Consider the following 22,468-nt stretch of genomic DNA (forward strand, 5'->3'; position numbering starts at 1 on the left):
TATGCCCGTTGCATCGGCCGCCACAATGAGAGTTGCTGCAGCTGTCGGGGAGATGATTGTTCCGACTTCTTAGTAAAAGCAAAAGCCAACGGCTTATGGTCCGTTAAGACATAAAAATCCCGTCCATCGAGGAAATGTTGAAAATGTTTGACGGCTGCAAAAATAGCGAGCAGTTCTCTGTCGTACGTGCTGTACTTTTGCTCAGTTGATGTTAGCTTCTTAGAGAAGAACGTTAGCGGCTACGATACACCGTCAGCGCTCTGCTGGAACACAGAAGAAGTCCCGCCGCAAAGTTCGACGCATCGACCTGAAGCAAAAGCGCAGCTTCCGATGCCAGAAAGGCCAACATCGTAGTTTGAGCCAAACTTCCGATTGCCGAGTGCGATGCGTTCCCTTTTTTTTTTTCTTTTTGTATGTGGGGAAATCCTCATGGACACCCCGAAACCCTTAAGTAGGGGAGGGCCTAGGGGTAGTGCCGGACTCTTACCGGCTAAAACCCCACGGTGACCGTCCTCCGGCGCTGAGGCGGGGGACCGGGAACTCTAATGAGACATCACAGAGTCCCCTGCCGCGTCTTGCCTATCGAGGCTCATTCCGGGGGGAAGGACGACATGTCCCTATCCCCCCGATTTCTCCGCTACGGACGCCAGGTCACCCGACGCCCGCGGCTCCGGGGCTGCCTTCGGTGTTCGGGACCCTCGCACCGAGCACCTGCAGCTCCCAGAGGCAACCCGTCAATTATCCGGCCATCGACGTGGTGGCTGTTGGAGTGGGCTGACGGGTCGCCCCACTTCCGGAGGACCACCGGGACCTCAAGGCCTCTGGAAGATGCCAGAAGGCGAAGGTCGCCTCGTCCTGGCCCCCCTCCGAGCCGCACGCCCGTTCGGTGGCTTCTTTCTGTGACATAACTACCTCACAGAAGGAGGCCATCACTTGCCATGTCCCCTCGCTGGCCACCATCTTGCTAACTACTGTGGCCAGCGAGAGGTTACTTCCAACTTCCTGCTCCAGGACACGGTGTTCATCTGCCCACGCTAGGCAGGCTTCCAGCGTGTGCTGCGCCGTGTCCTGAGGGTCTCCACAACGGTGGCACACCGTCGTCGCTTCTTTTCCGATTCGACACAGGTACTCACCAAAGTAACCATGCCCGGTGAGCACCTGTGTCATCCTGTAGGACAGCCTACCTGGTTTGTCCTGCCACTCTTGCCAATGTGGCAGGACTGCACCAACGGACCGTTGTGTGGCTCCACCAATTTGAATGAGTTGATGGAACCACACGAACAAAACGGTCCGCTGGGCATGGCGCCTCGTCGCTTCGACCGCTTGCCTCCTCTCCTCTGGCGGCCTCCCAGCCTCCTGGAACTCCCTGGAATGCCGGAAAACCAACTGGTTTCTCCAGGCTAGGAGCTCCAGCGGCGGGAGAGACGCCAGGGTAGTCGCCGCCTCGTGGGAGATGGTGCGATAACCTTTAACGACCCGGATGGCCAGCCGACGGTTGATGCGGCGCAGTATCTCCGTGCTGCGCCGGCTGGCATCCAGGTCTGAGGCCCAAACTGGGGCCGCGTAGAGGGCAATTGAACGCACCGTCTCTACGTAGAGGCGGGTGCTGCGTTCCCTGTAGCGTCCCCTGGATTCCATCTTTCTGGTAACCAGCGCTACAACTTTCTCAATGAGGGCATTGATGTCCCCAAGGGGACGCTCACCTCCCTAATCGCGCCAGCCTGAACGGCCATCTTCTCCAGCGCGACGCCATCCTGCGTAGCCAGCACCGATTGCATGGCTACTGGCAATCTGCCTGTCTACAGCGTCTTTATAAAATCCTCCGGTACATCGGTTCCCGCCAGGCTCGGCGACGGCGTACAGTGGTCCAGATTGACAAATTTAGTGACTTAGTCGTATAATTTTACAACTATAGAAGATATCGACATGAAACTTGAACTGTACATTGTAGGGACATAAAGTAACTTGCAGATTAAAGAAAAATTATCTAACGATAATAATTTATTATATTATAGATATAATTCAAAATAATATACAATATATTTTTTTATTTTTTATTAAATTATAGTAATAATTCTTCTGCTTCTGTATCTAACGGTTTTACTTTTTTTTTTACATGATTGCAATTCGATTTCAGACATGTGTGGATCGAACGTTAATAACAGTCTGTAGAAAGTGTCTGTGTTTGTTGGTATCCTTCAAATTTTCCTGGTACTGTTAGCTCTGATTCTAAAATAACGGAAGGTACATAATACCAATCATGAACTACGAAATATTCATATTGTGCATACTGCTATTTTGTTGGGATCCGGGTGGTCAAGTAATGCTCTTCTAGTATTATAAGAGTTTATTCGTTTACATTGAACTCACGCCGAACTCAACTACGAAGAATAACGGAATTTGCAATGGACTTTTGACTCTTCAACAAGGCGTTAACACCCGCAGACTTCTTGGGCAATTCTGAACTCGCGGGCCCCGTGATCCGGGGATATATACGTCTACGTAATAGTAGGGGCGGAGGACCCTTAGACCTAGTGACTAACGGGCCTTGTGACTAAACGGGCCTTGTGACTAAACGGGCCCTGTGACTAACAGACGATGACTTATCGATGTTTGGCCTATTGGTCATCCAACAATTTTTTTTAATATCTATTCGATGAGAAAGTAATTACCTGTAGTATAATGAACTTTTTAATTAATGTTATATCAATTCCTGTTATTTCAGATGCGAGTTCCGCGTTTGCAAAAAGAACGTCGGGCAGTGTTGCCATCATTTGACGAACCCTACATATTTTTTTCGTTTCCGTAATCCAAGCATGAAACGATGATATTTCGAAAGAATAATTAAAATTATTAGTGTGATTCATTAAATTTAAATTATCCATTTCAGTGGATTTTGCTTGACAAATATAGTACCGCATTGATGATGAAATGCTTGTAACTACGTTGGAAATTTTGTTGTCTACCATGGTTAGTGCCATGGCATATTCAACTTTAATATTATTTACACTATATGGTTTTAAATTTTCGATTTGTTTCTTAATATCGCTAACTTCTTCTTCGATGGTTTCTTTGCTTTCTCTAACAAATCGAAATCGAATGGGTCGACAAAACCACGGTGACGATGGGCGTGAGTTTTCTCAAATTATTTTTTCAGACGATTTCTTTTGCAATTTTAACGGTATAAACCTTAAAATAAAAATGGTATCTTCATTAATATTAAGATTCTCATACTGAAGTTGTTAGTACCTTTATTGCCCAGATGAACCATCACAGCCCCATTTGCTTATAAGCAACAGCTCAGTAATTTCTAATCCACTTATATCCTTGATTATACGAGAAACGGTATGATCTAATACGCTTTGAACACTTACTTCCGCAGATAACTCTGTTATTGTGACTGTATTTTTGGCAGGATAACAATTTCTTTTTTTTATCAGTAACTTAAAGTACGAAGGCCATTGATAATTATTGCATTTTATAAATTCATTACGCATGGTAATATACTGAAATTTAGAAAGGTCTGCCATGATGAAAATGCTCAAAGCTTTTTCTAAACTAAATGATTTTTTTTTGGATAAAAAATCTCCTTTAAAAAGTGCTTCAATTCTTTTACTGTATTCATTTGCTTCTATATATTTGAGAATGTTTCGGCCACGAAGCACTATGCCCAGTTGCTCTGTGCTGCGCGGACCGTGCGTATGACAACAGCTTCGATGCTGTGTTCCCTTAACCGTGGCGCGAAGGACCACCCAACTGGTGTTGGGAAATTGCCGATACCCTTGAATCCCGTTGATTCAAGGAGAGCCCGTTGCTACTTTTTCTCTATCGTATGGTGAGACGATTCGAGGTGTAAGCTCGATCGACACGAATTTCCAACCCGAATCCCAAACCATGTTGGTTAAACCAAATTGGTTAAACCAATCCTCAAAGTCGTCACCTTGGCAGGGCGTTTCTTAACCTTTTGCAACATTCCCGCCCACCCTGCCGACCAGTGTCCTGGTACACCATGCAAGAGTGAGCGAGAACGTTGCCTTTGTTATAAATAATTTGGGGAAAACCAGAGCCCCAAGACCCCGGTGGTCTGCAGATGTGCGCTACCACGGGTTTACGATACGTCAATCGCTATTGAGGCAAGGAAGAGCTCCAAGGATTCCAAGTCCCGTGTGGAGTTTGGAGTTTCCTTAATGACCGTAACGTACTTTATCAAGCAAAAATGTCTCGAAGGCCTAATCCTCAAAAATAGCGGAGAAGTCACGTCCGTATCATAAACCCCGCGATGTCAAGGTTCCTTAAGAATCCTTAACAGAGAAGTTGAATTTGTTGATTCATGCCATATTTACGCAAGCTCATCTTTGTTGCGTTCAGTATTTCGCTTAATTTCTCATTTTTCCTTAGTGCTGCATTGCGACAATAATTTCCTTCCTTTATACACAATTACATTCGTAGACGATGCTCTGTCTGTAACACTCCTCGATGAAACTTCAATTATTGTACGGCGATACAGAAAATCCCTCTGCAACCATTTATTGATCTGTTCTAGTTCACTGTCCGTATATCGCGCTTTAATCCATCTCTTTTTTAAATTAAAAATAAATTTACTCAAACTTATTTTTGTAATGCTTTCGCATTTTCGGAAGGAATATAAATTTTTTCGTACAAAAATATGTAGTCATTCATATCTCCTTTGGAGCTTCTTAATATAGAGAATAAATCGTTGTTTGAACGAAGACCTTCCATTTTCAAACAAATAGTAAGTATCTAGATAACAATTAACGAAATGTTGAATATCGCAAATAACTCATGCAATAATCCTTTAAGTATTTTTAGACTTATCAAATGGAAGAGGAACGAACTATTATATACACACACACACGCACACTATAAAACATAAACTTCAAATAAAACTGAAGAACTTATAATGCTTGTAACTGCGTATTTGACTTTTTCGGAGACGGAATACGAATGTAAGCTTTCCTAATTTTTCATTATTAGGAAAGCTCCGTTGCTTCTACGTTCACCCTGATTGGCCACCTGACAGCCGCTTATGGCGTTTGCCAATCATTGCTCCTCATCCCCGCCCATTCCTTGCACCCTTAGAACGGCTAGGTGATGAGGAGAAAATGGTAGAAAATGGGCAAAATCTACGTTCGCCTGGCACCTAAAATATTGATACAGTATAATTCTACATGTTCTAAGATGTTCTAAAAGCACAATTTTATATCTTGCAAATGATGGGAAAGTTATGAAGAAAGTAGATGAAGAGACTTCCGCACAAGGTGAGATATTGGAATCCTTTATAAGAAACGTTTTCAAAAATACAATAATGCTTTTATTCCGTCGCTGTGCTCTGCACGATGCATCGCAGCTAATCGCTCGGAAAGAAGTGAAGACACTTTCCCGGGCTGGGAAAATGCTCGTCGACGCTGGCGAAAAGGTCCTTTAGTGTCTGCCCGTAATTTACGACGAGTCTGGCGCCATGTAGGCCAGGGCCTGTCGTCGCCAAACAGGCGTCGGAATTTTCCAACACCTTTTACCCAAAATGAGCGTATATTTTAAAACAAATACATAAAATATAAAAATTTAAACGCTATTTTATTGCTAATAATTAATATTTATATTGTAGGGTATGTAATGACTTGGGTCGCTTTCACGATCACGGACACATATTTTATTAACAAAAAGTTAGAAAAAAAAGGCGTGTAGGGGAATATAATAATTATAGGGGACCTTGTCGATGGTTCGAGGCGTTACCTACGACTACTGTCGCTCGTCTGAATTCCGGGAGCCGTTACACATGTCCGCATAAACAGAAACGTCCTCTCCGCGCGGGGATAGGGGCCTTGTATACACCGCAGCAATACACTGGGTACACCAAAATATAAGAATACGGTTTAATGATTACAATATCGTATATGAAAATCAGGATCTTGCTTTAACTGATAAGATTTAGTTGCGTAAATACATTGAACAAGTTCTACTTCCTTATTCTGTAAGTCGTAAAATATAATTCTTCGGATAAATACTGTAAGAAGTGTATATGTTTGGACCAGGGAAGCGTTATCGTTGGCGCCGATGATGTTTAGGCTAGTATTAAGTGGGTATCGATGAATGAAGTATTTTCGTTCGGGGGCATGCTCCTCGAACGTGCGTAGTAAAAAGGGTCCTCCGTGTTGATGACCTTATTTGTTTAAAATATGTAGATAGGAATTGAGAGGATTTAACTTCGATAGCAGAAAGTCACTTTGCATCGAACTCTAGTTGAGAGTAGTCACTTATGGTTTTTACACTCACGTTTTGTTCTTTTTATGTTCTTCTATATTAAATAGTTATAGTAATATTACATAATATAGTTTATACAGGGTGTTCGGCCACCCCTGGGAAAAATTTTAATGGGAGATTCTAGAGGCCAAAATAAGACGAAAATCAAGAATATCAATTTCTTGACTGAGGTTTCGTTAAAAAGTTATTAACAATTAAATTAAAAAGTTTCAAATCGTTCTGGAAAAATTATTTTCGGTTGTGGGGGTCAATTACAATCATTTTTTGTGAATAAACATACCACCGAAATCCTACCCACTTTCGAGAAAAAATTCAGATAGGTGCTGAAATGTTTCGGCGAAAAACAAATTTTTCAAATCTTTCTAAAAAAATTATTTTCGGTTGCGGGGATCAATTATAATCATTTTTGGTCATTACAAATACCCCCCAATTCCTACGCATTTTCGAGACAAAATTCCTTACCGAAAATCTAATTAGGTGCCCAAATTTTTCGACGAAAAGAAAAAATTTAAAATCGTTCTGGAAAAATTATTTTCGGTTGTGGGGCTCAATTAAAATCATTTTTGGTGAATAGACATACTTCCGAAATCCTACGCATTTTCAAGAAAAAAATTCAAGAAAGTATGGAAGTTTGCGACGGAAAAAAAAAAATTTCAAATCGTTCTAGAAAAATTATTTTCGGTTGCAAGGGTCAATTAGAATCATTTTTGGTGAATAGACATACCCCCGAAATCCTGCGCATTTTTGAGAAAAAAATTCAGAACGGGCGGAACTTTAAACGTTAATAACTTTTTAATGAAGCCTCCAACAAATTGGTATTCTTGATTTTCGTCTTATTTTGGCCTCTAGAATCTCCCATTAAAATTTTTCCCAAGGGTGGCCGAACACCCTGTATAGAGTATAATCAGAATTATACTCTATCAATATTTTAGGTGCCGGGCAAACCCAGATTTTGGCCATTTTCTACCATTGTCCTTTGGCAATGCAGCGGAATTTCCATTAGGCCTGTTACTCACGCTATCTCGAGCGCAGGCCGATGGTCCTGTACAGTTACCTTCCAGAAATGCATGGTTTATGACGCCCGCGATTTACTATTGAGGCAGTCGACGAACAAGTTACTTGAACGTTTCTTTTATTCATACGGAAAACATTTCCTCAAAAATAGCTTTCGTTGTTGCGTGAATCATAAACCGCGCTAACCGTTATCTCATCGAATATTTTCTTTACTTGTACGACCAGCCGTTACAAAACTAAACTTTAAACAGATAAAAGAACAAAACTTAGCAATAACTATAAAATATGTGTAGTATATGGCTGACTGCGAGAGCAATGATCGTAACGAACTTCGTTATCAAAACTTTATTAAAACACAAAAATAACCGTTTTACTCTGCACACGCTCGCTCTGAATCCACCAATCGCTCCAATCGCGCTGCCTTCCCGGTCGTCTTCTCCTAATTACCCATACACACACACACACGCCTTGAGGCAAAAACCGCACGAATTCTGCATTCGCTTCGCAACCTAGCTAGCAATCGATCGATTTGTTTTCCCGGTTCGAACACCTGACTCCGCTACGATCACTCGCCTCACGCACTTACACAGCAACGCATTCACACATTCACACCCCACATATGTATAAAGTCGTCTAGAAATATTTCGCTGTAAACGATCGAATGGTTCTATAGCGTAGCGTGTGCCATGGTAGTAATAAACGCGACCATGAGTAATGACATTGATGACTTTAAACAATAATTGTTCGGGAAACAAAATGCGCACATTCCGCTGGCCAACTCGGGTTGTGTCCGGTCCTTTATGTTGCCAGACGCGGGATCGGTACTACATCGCAAAGATCTTCGAGTCTCTCACATCTGGCAAATTTCAGAGTAACAGAAAAATATTGTCAAATGAAAGAAACGCTATACTCGAGTTGACCAGCGAAGGGCTATATTGGTCCGCGGGTGGTACGGTCGTTGAGGCCAAATGACAACGGCCATCGCCGACACGCGGAACAATATAGCCAAAAAACAGCTGCAAAACAGACGCAGCCTCTTGGCTGGTTGATAATCCGGAGTTCCGTTTCTTTCTCGGTAAATTAACGCGGCCTCCGACTTGGAGAGGAAACCTCGGCCACCCTCGCCAGCGTGTCCTGGGACTTTCCTTCACCATCGAGGTGAAGGAGGAGTTTCCTGCTGAAATGGGGCAGGAAAATGGGTCCTCCTCTCCCAAGTCGATGGCCAATCAATCGAGTCACAAATTCCACAAAGGAATTTGCAAACACCCCCAAGTGTACCTCTTGGAGGAGATCTACACTGAGGAGGAAACGGACTCCAGACACCGAAGATCACTCTTATCCGATCCTTTCGGGATACCAATCAACTCTCTTAACTTGTTGTTGAACACATATTTGAAAGTAGAACGGGGGAAACAGTTCCTCTTATATTACAGTCGTGCTAATCATTACCATATACAGTCCACTTTGTTATTGTTACTAAATAAATATTTTCTCAAAATCACAACTATACCAATTTCAATCCGACCAACCAAATCCGAGCGCGAATAATAATATGAAAAGTGGTCCGAAAGGGGAAGTGATTTTATATGAACATTTAGAAGAAGATGTGCTGAAAACATTCCATTTAGTTAAAATATATGATATTTTAAAATTTTAAAATATTCCTTGTCAATTGTAAAGAATTCTATACATTTTATTCATTTCATTCAGCATTACTTCTTAAATATATTATGTACAGCAGTTATTAATGAAAGCATTGTTTCTCACTGCAAAGAAATACTCTTGATTTAAAAGAAAAAAACGGAATGAAAATATTAAATGAAATTTTTAAAACATCTCAATGAGAAGAAGCAATTTCTTGCGCAAATGATAGTTTTAAATCGTTCAACTCTAAAGACTTTTACAAATTACAATTTTCATTCAATTTCACTAACATTTTTATTTTTAAGGCTGATGGACAATCAGGAAACAATACTAATTTATTAAATTTTGATACTAAAAAATTTATTTTTTGGCAAAATATCACTAAATATCTCGATCCGGACCACTGTGTGGCGGGTTCTCTTTGGCATCTAAATTATGAGGAATACGGTAATTCGCTACTATTTTCCCAGACGGCCTGCGACACTCAGTAGCCCGGTAGAATAGTAAATATTCTGTGATCCTTGAGTATTCGTTCAGGCATCGTGGACGGGCTTCGACGCTCAATAATCGACTGACTAAAAGAATATTGAGACTTTGATAAGCATGTTGATAAGAATTTGATAAACATGTTATTGTTACCCAGAGAATTGGATTACGGAAAGGAATTAATTGATAACCACTAAAATTTAATTACTTTGATTTATTCCTCAAAGGTAAGCCCTTGCACGGCTCTGTGGTAAATAAAACAATTTACAAGTGGTCGCAGCCCATTGAATGCTGCTATTAACCGAGTGAACCCCGAATGCAAATTTTGTGAACATTGTTAAGAGGAGACTCTCCTTTTTATTTAATGCTTCTTGCTTAATTCTGAGTAATCAGCGGAGTGGGAGATTAATACACGAATAAGACTAAATTTAATACTTAGTGATTGAATCTAATAATTACTAATGGATGAACATAATGGTTAATACATGAACAAGTTTAAATATAGTATTACGCTATCGCGTGAACGTAGGGTTGATGTACATATAGCGCCGCGACGGGAATTTATTGGAACTGGATTAATCACCATCGAGTCCGCGATTCAAGCGAGCGAGTTTCAAACGAATTCGCGTATTATAATATATTACTATTGTATGTTTTTCAACGTGGGCGATCAAGCTGGGGAAGGTAGAGAGAAAGGAAGGCATTTCTTAGAGACACTTAGTTTATTTTCTAAAGGTCGTGTCAAATCGGAGTTTCCGTCGTTCCTCCTTTTAGTTTATTACGGACCGTGCCGAATTAATTGTTTTCGTTAAGAATTGCGATGGTCTTGAAACACAGCATGGCCCTCGCGACACTTCACTTTGCGTTCCGTTCAGTTCTTTTCACGAGGGTCATAAATTTTCTTAAGGGTTGCTTTAGGCCGCTAGCTTCGCTTTCTCTCACTCGTGGCCGCTCCGAACATAGCCGCGCAGTCTCCACCTCCGCTCGGTTCGGGGGTGGATCACCGATCGAAGACGATCCGGACGGATAGGGCAAGGCCCAACCCCGATTGAACCAGGACAACCCAGAGGGAGGATCGAGAATTTTCCGGAGAAGGGACGAACGTCTAGGACGACGGAAGGATTTTTCGCGGAGCGGAGATCGATTTTTAATCTTAACGGAGTTGTATTTAAAAAATTATACACTGAACCAACAGAAACGAATAAATTTTGCTAAAGTACTTTGAAACGTATCGAGTAGTTTGATTTCTGGCGCGCCTCGCCGAGCAGAGCGGTTCAGCGCTTCACGGGCACCAACCCACCTCCTTTTTCCCTAAACCGCGAACTCGGGACGCAACAATATAATAATTATTAATAGGTGAACATAATGGTTAATATATGAACAAGCTTGTGTTACGCATTCGCGTGACGTAGGGTCGATGTACATACAGCGGCGCGACGGGAATTTACTGGAACTGGTTTTATTACCATCGAGGCTGCGATTTGAGCGAGCGAGATTCAAACGAACTCGCGTATTGTAATGCGTATTATTATTGTAGGAAATTCAACGCGAGGAAATCTAGGCGAAAACCGAGCATTTGTAGACCGTTACCGGTACTTTGTGTATACAATGTAGTTTTGACCGTAGAGGTAGGCTGTATGCTTGTTTGCGCATATGTGTGTGTGTAAGAATTGATCGGTTGGCCATGTCGCCGGTTCTCGCTCGAAGGATCGGGAATATTCCATGGCACGCGCCGAGAACTTGGCAACCGGCAAAAGGAAGGAACAAACGACGATCGGGACGCTGGATATATAAGACCGAGCCCCGCTTGGCCGGGGTCTCTCTCAGTCTATACGAGCTATCGTCCTGCACTAGAGAACGCTTTCCAATCGCTATATCTAAGGAACAGTACTGAATAAAGTTGTTGAAGTATTTTTAACGTATCGAGCAGTTTGATTTCCGCGCGTCTCGCCGAGCAGAGCGGTTCAGCGCTCCACGGGCACCGTCCCACAACCTTATTTCTCTAACCCACCGACCACGGGGACGCAACACTTGAATATATTTAGTGATGTTGCGAGCGATTTCCACAATCTAGTTACTTACTATCCGTTAACTAACTATACGCAATGCAGGGACAATGGTTCAGAGTGGGGAGAACGTATACTACGCGACGTTACACTCTATACCACGAAACGGAGTATCTAACTTTTGATAAGTGTGCCAACTTGCTTAATCTGGGTGTTTATTGCTCAAACCTTAGTTATTCAAAATTATCGAATAGTGCCCGATGATATGCGATTAATTTTATATTGCAGATGAGAACATCATCAAATAATTATTAATACAACAGTTTTATAAAAAGAAATCAAAATGTTAGTATTATTTGAAACACCAGCGGGATATGCTATCTTCAAGGTAAGTGATAACTTGCACCATAACCTTAAGAATGTTGCACGTGTGTACATTTTAAGTAATTTTTATTTTCATACGAATGGTGTATGCGTTACAAGAATAATTATATGTAAATATTATTATTTTAATCGTTTCTCTTCGTAGTTACTTGATGAAAATAAGTTGACAGAGGTGGATAATCTTTTCCATAACTTTGAATCTCCTGAAGCAGCTAGCAAAATGTAAGTTAACTTTCAGAAATCTTATTTCTGAAATAAAGTAAGATATTAAACTAATTTTTTTTTGTAAATTATTGGTACTGCTAATTATAATTTAGTAAGTATTTAAGAGTTTACTCAAACGAATGAACATTTTACTTAACCCTTTTGATATGAACAGTAACTATGGCTATCCGTTAAAATTTCGCGTATATTATTAAACAATTTTTTATAATAGTTAAGTAACTCTATATAATAGTCCAGTACAACTTCCATAAGAAATCAATAATTTATATAAAGCAAAAGAATGTATCAGATGTTACGTTTTGTTTTCAATGAAACATGTGTTCACATCTTAGCTGCCCTATACAGTAGCAGCATATTTGCAGTCAAGTTTACCATATCAAACAGGTTAATAGTTTTAATCATATTTTAACACATATTGAAGTAGTGCATTTATGTACTCCCATAATAAAAATATGTGTAAAGTAAATAACATTTGCTTGTATTATTTTATGTTATAATATGAAAACAATATTTCTTTACTATTAATAATATATAATAATTAGACATTAATAATTAGAAAATGTATACATACAGTCAATCACAAAAGTCTCTGTACACTGCTCTAAAATTTATTGAACGTTGTATATTAGCCAAGAAGGAGGTCAGAAATAAATAATTTTTACGTTATTATACTGAGAAACATAACATTTATTATTAGCAAGCAAGGAAAGGGCATACATCCATTTATTAACGGAATATAAAGGGCGAAAGCACAAACGTAACAAAAATGTCAAAAAAATCTTCGTACAAAGAAATATTTAACAGTCTAGTTCTAAGAATTCTGCAGAATGTTTACAAACAAGACTGGAACAATGCTCCAAAGTTAAGAATAAGTAGTTTCTTGAGTGCTAACAAACAGAAAGTTGATATTGTGCGTCTTTTCTTCAAAATGGAAATCCCTGTTGCGATTCGAGAGTTAATTGTTGAATTAAGAGAAGAAGGTGCAACATAGAAAAAAATTGCACAAATTGTAAAAAAGTCACCTTCTAAAATATATTTGCCAGAGATACAATGAAACAAGATCAAATCAAAATCGAAGACGAACAGGGAGACCTCAAGAATTAGAATCACACCATAAACATGCCATTTTAAGAACAATTAGATCTGATCCACGGGCTAGTGATCCAAAATTGGCATCAATGATAGAAACTGATTATAATATACAAGTAATGCTTGAAACAATACGAAATGCAGTAAGGAAAACAGGGTACAATGGCCGTACAGCTAGGCGAAAACCTTTTATAAGCCAAATTAATAAACGGAAGCAATTAGAGTTCGCATATTTATATATTAACAAAGGTCAAAACTTATGGAATAATGTAATATTCAATGATGAAAGTATATTCACTATTTTTAATTCAGATGGAAAGAATAAAGTTTGGAGAAAACCAAACACGCAAATGGAACCTAAACATTTCTATCCAATATTTAAACATGAAGCCGGCTGCATGATGGTTTAGGGGTGTATGAGTGCTGCAGAAGTTAGATACATGATATTTATTGATGGTACTATGGATCAAAATGTTTATTTGAACGTTTTGAAAAAAAATTTGACCTGTACTGTATTAAAATTAAATTTAGATAACGACCCTAAGCATATGACGAAGAAAGTAAAAGAATGGTTACTGTATAATGTCCCAAAGCAGCTTCATACACCTCCTCAATCACCCGACGTAAACTCTATCGAACATTTATGGGGTGAAATGAAAAGAAAATTTAAAAAGTACAATATTAAAAACAAAAAAGATTTGAAATCAAAATACTGTTAGAATGGAATAACATTCAACCAGATTTAACTAAAAAGTTGGTATGTAACATGTAAAAAAGGTTGCAAGAAATTATTAAACTAAAGAGAGGACCCACTGATCACTAATTAAAAAACTATAGTTAATAAATTTATATGTACAAAGACTTTTTTGACATTTTTGTTACGTTTGTGCTTTCGCCCTTTATATTCCGTTAATAAATGGATGTATGCCCTTTCCTTGCTTACTAATAATAAATGTTATGTTTCTCAGTATAATAACGTAAAAATTATTTATTTCTGACCTCCTTCTTGACTAATATACAACGTTCAATAAATTTTAGAGCGGTGTACGTAGACTTTTGATTGACTGTATGTGTTTATTTGTAAATATATATTTATTTAACTTTCTTTTTACTTTGTAGAGTTAAATTGAAGCATTTTGAAAAGTTTGCCGATACTACTGAAGCTCTAGCAGCGACTACGGCCGCAGTAGAAGGTAAACTTTGTAAATCGTTAAAAAAAATTCTAAAAAAATATTGTGCAGAGTTTCAAGAACAATTAGCTGTTGCCGACGCTAAATTGGGCAATGCCATAAAGGATAAACTTAGTTTGTCTTGTATCAGCAATACTGCTATACAAGAGTTAATGAGATGTATACGAAGTCAAATCGATAGTTTGTTGGTTGGACTACCAAAGAAAGAAATGACAGCAATGGCATTGGGTTTAGCACACAGTCTATCCAGATATAAGTTGAAATTTTCACCTGACAAAATTGATACTATGATAATACAAGCTGTTTGTCTATTGGACGATTTAGACAAGGAATTAAATAATTATGTAATGCGTTGTCGCGAATGGTATGGCTGGCACTTTCCAGAACTTGGAAAAATCGTTATGGATAACGTAGCATTCGTGAAAACGGTAAAAGTTATTGGAACCAGAGAAAATACTAGAAATTCGGATTTATCCGATATATTATCAGAAGATGTAGAGGAAAAAGTGAAAGAAGCTGCTCAAATATCTATGGGAACTGAAATATCTGAAGATGATATTTTAAATATTCAACATCTATGTGATCAAGTTATCGAAATTTCGCAATACAGAGCACAGTTATATGATTATCTTAAAGCAAGAATGATGGCAATGGCACCTAATTTAACTGTACTTGTTGGAGAATTAGTGGGGGCTCGCTTAATTTCGCATGCTGGTTCTCTAATTAACCTTGCTAAACATCCAGCTTCTACTGTACAAATACTTGGCGCAGAAAAAGCTCTATTTCGAGCATTGAAAACGAAAAAAGATACGCCTAAATATGGCTTAATATATCATGCACAACTTGTTGGACAATCTTCGATTAAAAATAAGGGAAAGATGTCCAGAATGTTGGCGGCCAAAGCATCATTAGCAACTAGAGTAGATGCATTAGGAGAGGATGCAAATTTTGATCTTGGTGCTGAACACAAGGTTAAATTAGAAGCACGTTTAAGAATATTAGAAGAAGGAAATCTTCGTAGAATAAGTGGAACGTGTAAAGCAAAAGCTAAGTTTGAAAAATATCAAGCTAAGAGTGAATATGTTCACTATCCTACAGCTGCAGATACAACACTTCCAAGTGGAAAAAGATGGCATTCAGAAATTGAAGATAAAAAACCATTGATTGAGGAAATTTCTGCAACACAAGACGAAGAAATACCTAAAAAAAAGAAAAAAAGGCAAAACATTGAGAGTACAGAGGAGCTAATAGTTACACCAGAAGATATTCAAGTGAAGTTGGAAGAAGAAATTACTCCATTGCCGAAGAAGAAGAAAAAGAAAGTTAAGTTGGAGACAATGGAAGAAGGGTCTTGTAGTACATCCCTCATAAAAGACGAAAAATTAGAAGTTTCCACGATGTTGGATGAAGGTTAGTTTTACATTAAAAAATTTTTGTATTATATTTTTTCCAGAATTTTTGTTTACTTAAACATTTATATTGTACATTGTATTATGAAAGGAACTTATATTAAATAAATGGGTGTTTAACCCCTTGCACTGCGCTGAAATTCGGAAGAAGCCGTGCCTAACCCATACGTCATAATGATCGGAAAGAGCTCGAATATCGGATCTTGAAACATGGTATGTCGATCGACGAAATATCGATATTTACAAGTTCGACTCGTGATATTCATGTTTGGCCCGAAATGTCAATTACGAGTCAAACTCGTGTTATTCACGTTTGACATGAAATTAAACGAGTCTGACTCGTGATATTTAAGTTTAGCCTAAAATTTTCATCAGGAGTCAGACTCGTGAAAATAGTGCAAGGGGTTAAAAGAAGCCCTTAACCCTTCGGCAGGCGCGCTTTTTATCGTAAAACGAGTGCCCTTTTTCGTACTCCGTACACGCGGCATTGATATTATGAAATTTTAACTTTTGGGTCAAATAGATGGAAAAACATTCAAATGAGGAATAGAAAAAGTCGATCTGATCACGGGGAAAAAAGTTTTTGGCGAAAGACTAATAAGTCGCGAAACTAAGTCGTGTACTCCGTACACGGCCGCGTCCGCTGAAGGGTTAAGGAAGAGTTATGTTCTAATATAGTAAACTTTGAAGCATATTAATCTATTAAATTGTTTGTAATAATCTTGTAATTCATGTAAATGTAAATAGTAACCGTGATTGCAAATGACCTTTGAAGAAAAAAGCAAACTTAATAAAAATAAAATTAAAAAAAAAATTGAATCATGAACATAAAATCTAATTTTTAAGAACATTGTACAAATTTCTTGTTACAGAACAAACAAAGAAAAAGAAGAAGAAGAAAGTTAAACCAGAATTAAAAAGTACAGAAGTTCAAGAGACTAAAGAAATTGTACTTCCAAGCGAGGAAAGCGGTGAAAAAAAAAAGAAAAAAAAGAAAGCTCATATTGAGTAATATTGTGCACAAATATAGTTAATATGTTTTCAAAACTGCAACGTTTTTAACACTGATATATTATAAAGTGATTTTTTTGAACCTATATTTTTATTAAAATTTAATTATTAAAAGAAATCAATTATCATTTTTATCATCTAACTTTGCATTTTTACATCATTTATTACTATTTTTACATTAATAATAATACGAATTTGTAACTTCGTATTATAAATAAAATAGTAGTAACGAAATAGTAACTTTTCAAAATTCAACATTTTTCAACACAAGATTTTAAATTTATCTTTTAAGTTATGTATATAGGATGTTCATTTGAAAAGGAACGTAGTAGAGAATGGTCATTCTTGGCCCTGCCTGGAAATGAAAAATTCTTACAGCACTATTTATAGTGACATCCAGAGAACAAAAAATGTCCTTATCACTTTGCCGAGAAACGATGAAATAGAGAAAGAAGGCAAGTGTAAGCCTTTCCTTTTTGCTCTTACAACAGCTGAAATTCGACCTTGCGACAATCGGCATACTATTTCGAGTCCCGACTGCCCTAGCATTTTTACTTTTCGACCTATATAGGTATAAGGAAAATGGTATAACAAAAAAAAATTTCGAATGTTTTTTTTATCGAATGTTACGAGCTAGGGCCATGCAGTGCGCGTGGCCTGCGAGTGCGAGAAGTGTGGAATTTGGTATTAATTTGTTAGTAAGGTAAACGAACGAACCCGATGCGAAATCGAAGAACTACTAGGATTGTCGATAGCGAGGACAAACCTCTAGATGAAGTCACGTACGTACTAACTTGGTGCGAAACTAGGGAGCCGTAGGAGGGTGAAACGTGAACGAACCCGATGCGAAATCTGGGAGTCACTAGGATAAGACGGCGTAGACGAACTCGATGTGAAATCGAGGAGCTGCTAGGATGGTAATAGATGGGGTGGATGAACTCGATGCGAAATCGAGGATCCACTAGGTTATAAGAATTCATATTTGGATATTAGGATACGAGGTGTGGCTATTAAATAACGGGACTGACGCTGTAAAACATTTTATTTTGATTCCATACATATTTACTTATTATCACCTTCAATATACACCCCTCTTTTATCCCTACAACGCTCCATGCAAATCTTCCATTGTTCGAAACAGTGCTGGAAATCTTCTTCTGTCAGCTCCTTCAGGACACGTGCCGCTTTTTCTTTCACAGCTTCAACGGACTCCAATCTTGTTCCTTTTAATGCAGATTTTACCTTAGGAAACAGATAGAAGTCGCACGGCGCAAGATCCGGCGAATAAGGCGGATGGTCTAACACTGGAATGCTGTAGTTGACTAGAAACCTCTTGACAGACAATGCGGAATGAGCTGGCGCAATGTCTTGGTGGAGAACCCATGACTTGTCCTTCCACAATTCGGGTCGTTTTTTCCTTATTCTTTCACGGAGTTCAGCAAGAACGTGAAGGTAGTAATGTTGATTAATAGTTTGACCTTCAGGAACCCAGTAAAGATACACAATCCCATGAATATCGAAAAAAACAATCATCATTGCTTTGAATTTTGATTTACTCATTCGAACTTTTTTGGTTCTCGGTGAATTTGGGCTCTCCCAGTGCAATGGTTGGCGCTTGTTTCAGGATCATACGAGTATCTGTTTCCTACGGTAAAATCTGCATTAAAAGGAACAAGATTTGAGTCCGTTGAAGCTGTGAAAGAAAAAGCGACACGCGTCCTGAAGGAGCTGACAGAAGAAGACTTCCAGTACTGTTTTGAACAATGGAAGATTCACATGGAGTGTTGTAGGGATAAAGCAAGGGTGTATATTGAAGGTGACAATAAGTAAATATGTATGAAATTAAAATAAAATGTTTTACAGCATCAGTCCCGTTATTTAATAGCCACACCTCGAATATTAGTTGACCTCGTAACTTTAAATTATTAAATATAATATAACTCGAGCGGTAAAGTTATATTATAATTGTAACTAATTTAATAATGAACATTAGATATATTCTTAAAGAAACAAGTTATATACAAATTCAGTGTAAATTATGTCGTGTTAAAAGAAGAGTGTAATTACCTAATATTGCATGGTGTTGATGCACTGGCGATGCGGGGGTAAGAACGGTTGAAAATAATGTGGCCGTAATAGAATTTGTACTGACTCGCGAATTCTATATGGTTAAATATGATACGGCAGGGAATTTTAGTCCGATCTCACGAGATGCAACCAATTATCAAACCGTGGACAGCGTAACGAGAGACTTGATGTTGATTCTAAACGTAACTGTACGATCCTGATCCCCCGATTAATGAGATCGCAGGGTTTATATACCTAACAATCTGTAGGGGTAGATTCAGATGAACGTTAGAAATTATCATATTTGGTATTCTCCGAATTGCATTAGTCGTCGAGCAGCTTTATCTTGGCGCAAGTAACTCACATTCCAAAGGTCAGATAAGTAGCAGGGCGATTTCCTAACGCACATAATTGGAAAAGGAAAAATTGGGGGAACAAAACGTTCGGCATACGTAGCACGGAAATACACGTTTTAAGACCCCTGATCATATTGTGACTATTAAAAAAAAAGAAATTTTTTTTGTGCCTATGTACGTATGCTATTAACATGATTGCGTCTAAACGATTGAATGAATTTCAATGAAACTTTACATTTAAGTTTTATGTTCCCGTTTCAAGGGCTGATTAGATTTTGGGCATAATTAGCTTACAGATAATGATGATTATACATCTTGTAGTTTTTTAATTATTCCGATACATATACATTATTTGTAACATTTTTTTAAAACATTTTATATGAATCTTGAGACGGGTTAAGATCGAATAAACTTTATCTCTATCTTCTCTGTCTGCTGTTACAGCAGTGACTCATGCAGGTAGACGACAGTGTTTTGTTTATACTCCGCGTGGATCGCTGGACTGTAGAAACGACGAGGATGAAGAAAGGAGGGGCATAGATATACCACAGACGAAGTATGCGACCTTTGGAGATCTTTCACCCAATGTATTTTTTCGGTCCATTTTTCTGAGATTCTAGAGCCCCATTACCATTTTCGTGTCACTCACAACATTACCAACAGATTTAGAAATGAATTTCAATCCCTGTATAGTCAATTCACATGTATTTACGCACACGTTACAACTTTTTTTTTTTTTTGTACGTGGGGAAATCCTCATGGATACTCGCGGGCCCACCCGAAGGGCGAGCCGGCGAGTAGTGCCGGACTCTTACCGGCTAAAACCCCACGGTGACCATCCTCAGACGCCTGGCGAGGGGCCGGGAACTCTAATGAGACATCACAGAGTCCCCCGCCGTGTCGTGGATCTTCAGGCCCCTCCCGGTGGGAGGAGTGCCTCCCACCGCATTCACACTCAACCGCAGGGGCCTGGTCACCAGCGCCCGCGGTCCCGTGACATGGGACTAAGCCGCCGGCCGCAACCAACTGGCCAACCTGCAGCCTTAGGTAAAACCCGCGGCAAATATCCCATGCTCCGGGCCACTCACACACACATTCACACACGCAAAGCATTCATACTGGTGTCTGGTCCACGGAAGCTTTCGCTCCGACTTCCGGGATGCCATGCGAGGATGCGGCCATGAGCCTTCTTAGGTTGATGACCTCATCCCCGCATCCCATCTCAGCGGCTGCCCCTATCCGCCACCTGGGGACGCGCCACGTAGGGGTTCACCTTCTCTGCCACCTTGACAAGCAAACGGGTGCGTGGGGCACACGTTACAACTGTCTGCCCATCAACACTAATTCAGTGAATAGTTTCTCAACTGACGAGGACGCTAAAATCACCTCCGAATTTTTCGCTTGGTACGGCAATTGTTCGAACTGATGTACAAAAAGACACGTATTAACAAAAATTTACGAATTGAAAATGAGTAATACTACAGATACGAAGGTTATACATATGTGTCTTGGTAAATCTAAAAATTGATTCATAACAGTGTTATCAGTCGGCAGATCAGTGCCCAGAGTAAGCTTACTCCTCCATTTACACACACCAATTCACAGCCATGTGTACGTGAGCTTGGGTGCTTTAGACAGCTTCGGGAATACAAGAAAGAAGGCGAATGTGAGTCTTTTTTTCTTGCTTTTGAAACAGCTGAAATCCTATTTGTGTCAACCTGCATACGATTTTAGATCTCAACTGCCCAAGCATTTTTATTTTCCAACCCATGTATACCTATTACACATAAACGAGGTAAAGAATAGACCTATCGTTAGTGGGATGAACGCTATCGCTGTACCACAAGTGTCTTATGACATGAGATACACTCTTTCAAAGAGGAACAAAATGTTAAAAAGATCATGCATCAAATTGTAAGGGGATCCTTGTAAGAAGGTTTTAATGGGTCGATGATCAACAATGACTAGCTTATGGTCACTGGTGGTCAACGATGAAGTTGACATCGAGGTCAGCGGTCCAATGATGATCTAGAAATGGTCAAGAGGTGGGACCAATCGAAATAGCGATGTTCTCTAGACCAAGCGGTTCTTAACTCTTCACGTTGACACTGTCTCCCCATTCTTCGACTTTCCCACTCGAAGACTACTGCTGGACAAATTCTTCAGTACCCCTGGAGCATCCAGGGGAATCGGGTCTCGCGGGCCTAAGCCAGGCCATTCGTGGAGCGCTGATTACTGGGGACCAGGACTGACAAGGAGTGACCAGAACTGACCAGAACTGACCACTACTGACCAGTGCCGGATCGTGATGACCACTGGTAAGAACTATTTAAAATTGCTCTCCCCACTTCTATTTTGTCGTGTGATACCAATTGAACGTTATGGAACTGTCCATCGCTTTTGCTAAATTACGAATTGTTTCTTATGTTACAGCTGGATCTTTGGTGCTTCCTTGGTAACTAATACTCAACAAGTAGTAAGCCCACATTACTTATTTATATTATTATCACAAAATTGACTAGTTTATTTTATTTGTTTGGTCATAATTCAATGTTCTTCGACTGTCCGGTTTTATCCGATTATTATGTTGTCCTCCTCTATTTCGACTAGTGCCTTATTTTTTGAATTGGCATGATTGTGTCGAATTATATGTATACCATTTTTGTTTGCATATTATTTTATGAATTTCGTTAACCCATGTATAATTTTTGTTTACATACTATTTTATGAATTTCGTTAACCCATGTATAATTTTTGTTTGCATACTATTTTATGAATTTTGATGTCAATAATTATAATAAGATTTTTATTCTTATTCTATTTTGTTTAATTCTTGGATATTTTTACTCTTCGATTTCATCGTTGGATTTTCAATTCTGCTGAATCTTTGTTTCTGTTCGTTTTCGTTTGTATGGTTCTTCAGATAATTTTTGTAATTGTTTGCTATTTTACTTCGACATTATCTTTCCTTTTATTTATCTCTCGTTACGCAAGTATGAGTAGAATACTTTGTATCATGTGTACATTTTGTACGTTTCCTTAGGTAGGTTTAACATCGAGAATCTTATAGATTCTCACTCTTCGGTACATCAGCACGATAAATTATTCCATCGCTTTATCTAGTCTGCATGGTGTTTATTAAATTTCCTTTCATATGTCACTAACATGTGTATCAATTTTAGTTTCAGATTATTCGCAGGGACATCGAAGTAAGACGCCACAACCGCCGAGGGACATTTAATTCTAAGTCGATTAGATTTAAGCTTCGTGCGAATATTAAAATTAACGTCGAAGATTTCTTTATT

The 22,468-nt window shown here is 39.0% G+C and overlaps 1 protein-coding gene across 1 annotated transcript in view; it reads left to right on the plus strand.

Annotated features, from left to right (window-relative positions):
* The window catches only part of Nop5 (nop5 ribonucleoprotein), a 263,260-nt gene extending 246,484 nt beyond the window's left edge, over positions 1-16,776 (plus strand). The window contains exons 2-5 of the mRNA XM_076784215.1: positions 11,721-11,820; positions 11,962-12,038; positions 14,250-15,730; positions 16,602-16,776. Coding sequence (XP_076640330.1) covers positions 11,776-11,820; positions 11,962-12,038; positions 14,250-15,730; positions 16,602-16,741 — 1,743 coding nt within the window. The 5' untranslated portion in view covers positions 11,721-11,775 and the 3' untranslated portion in view covers positions 16,742-16,776. The remainder of the gene's footprint in view (positions 1-11,720; positions 11,821-11,961; positions 12,039-14,249; positions 15,731-16,601) is intronic.
* The last annotated feature ends 5,692 nt before the right edge of the window (positions 16,777-22,468 follow it).

This window comes from Colletes latitarsis, chromosome 2, assembly GCF_051014445.1.
Source record: "Colletes latitarsis isolate SP2378_abdomen chromosome 2, iyColLati1, whole genome shotgun sequence".
Lineage (NCBI taxonomy): Eukaryota > Metazoa > Arthropoda > Insecta > Hymenoptera > Colletidae > Colletes > Colletes latitarsis.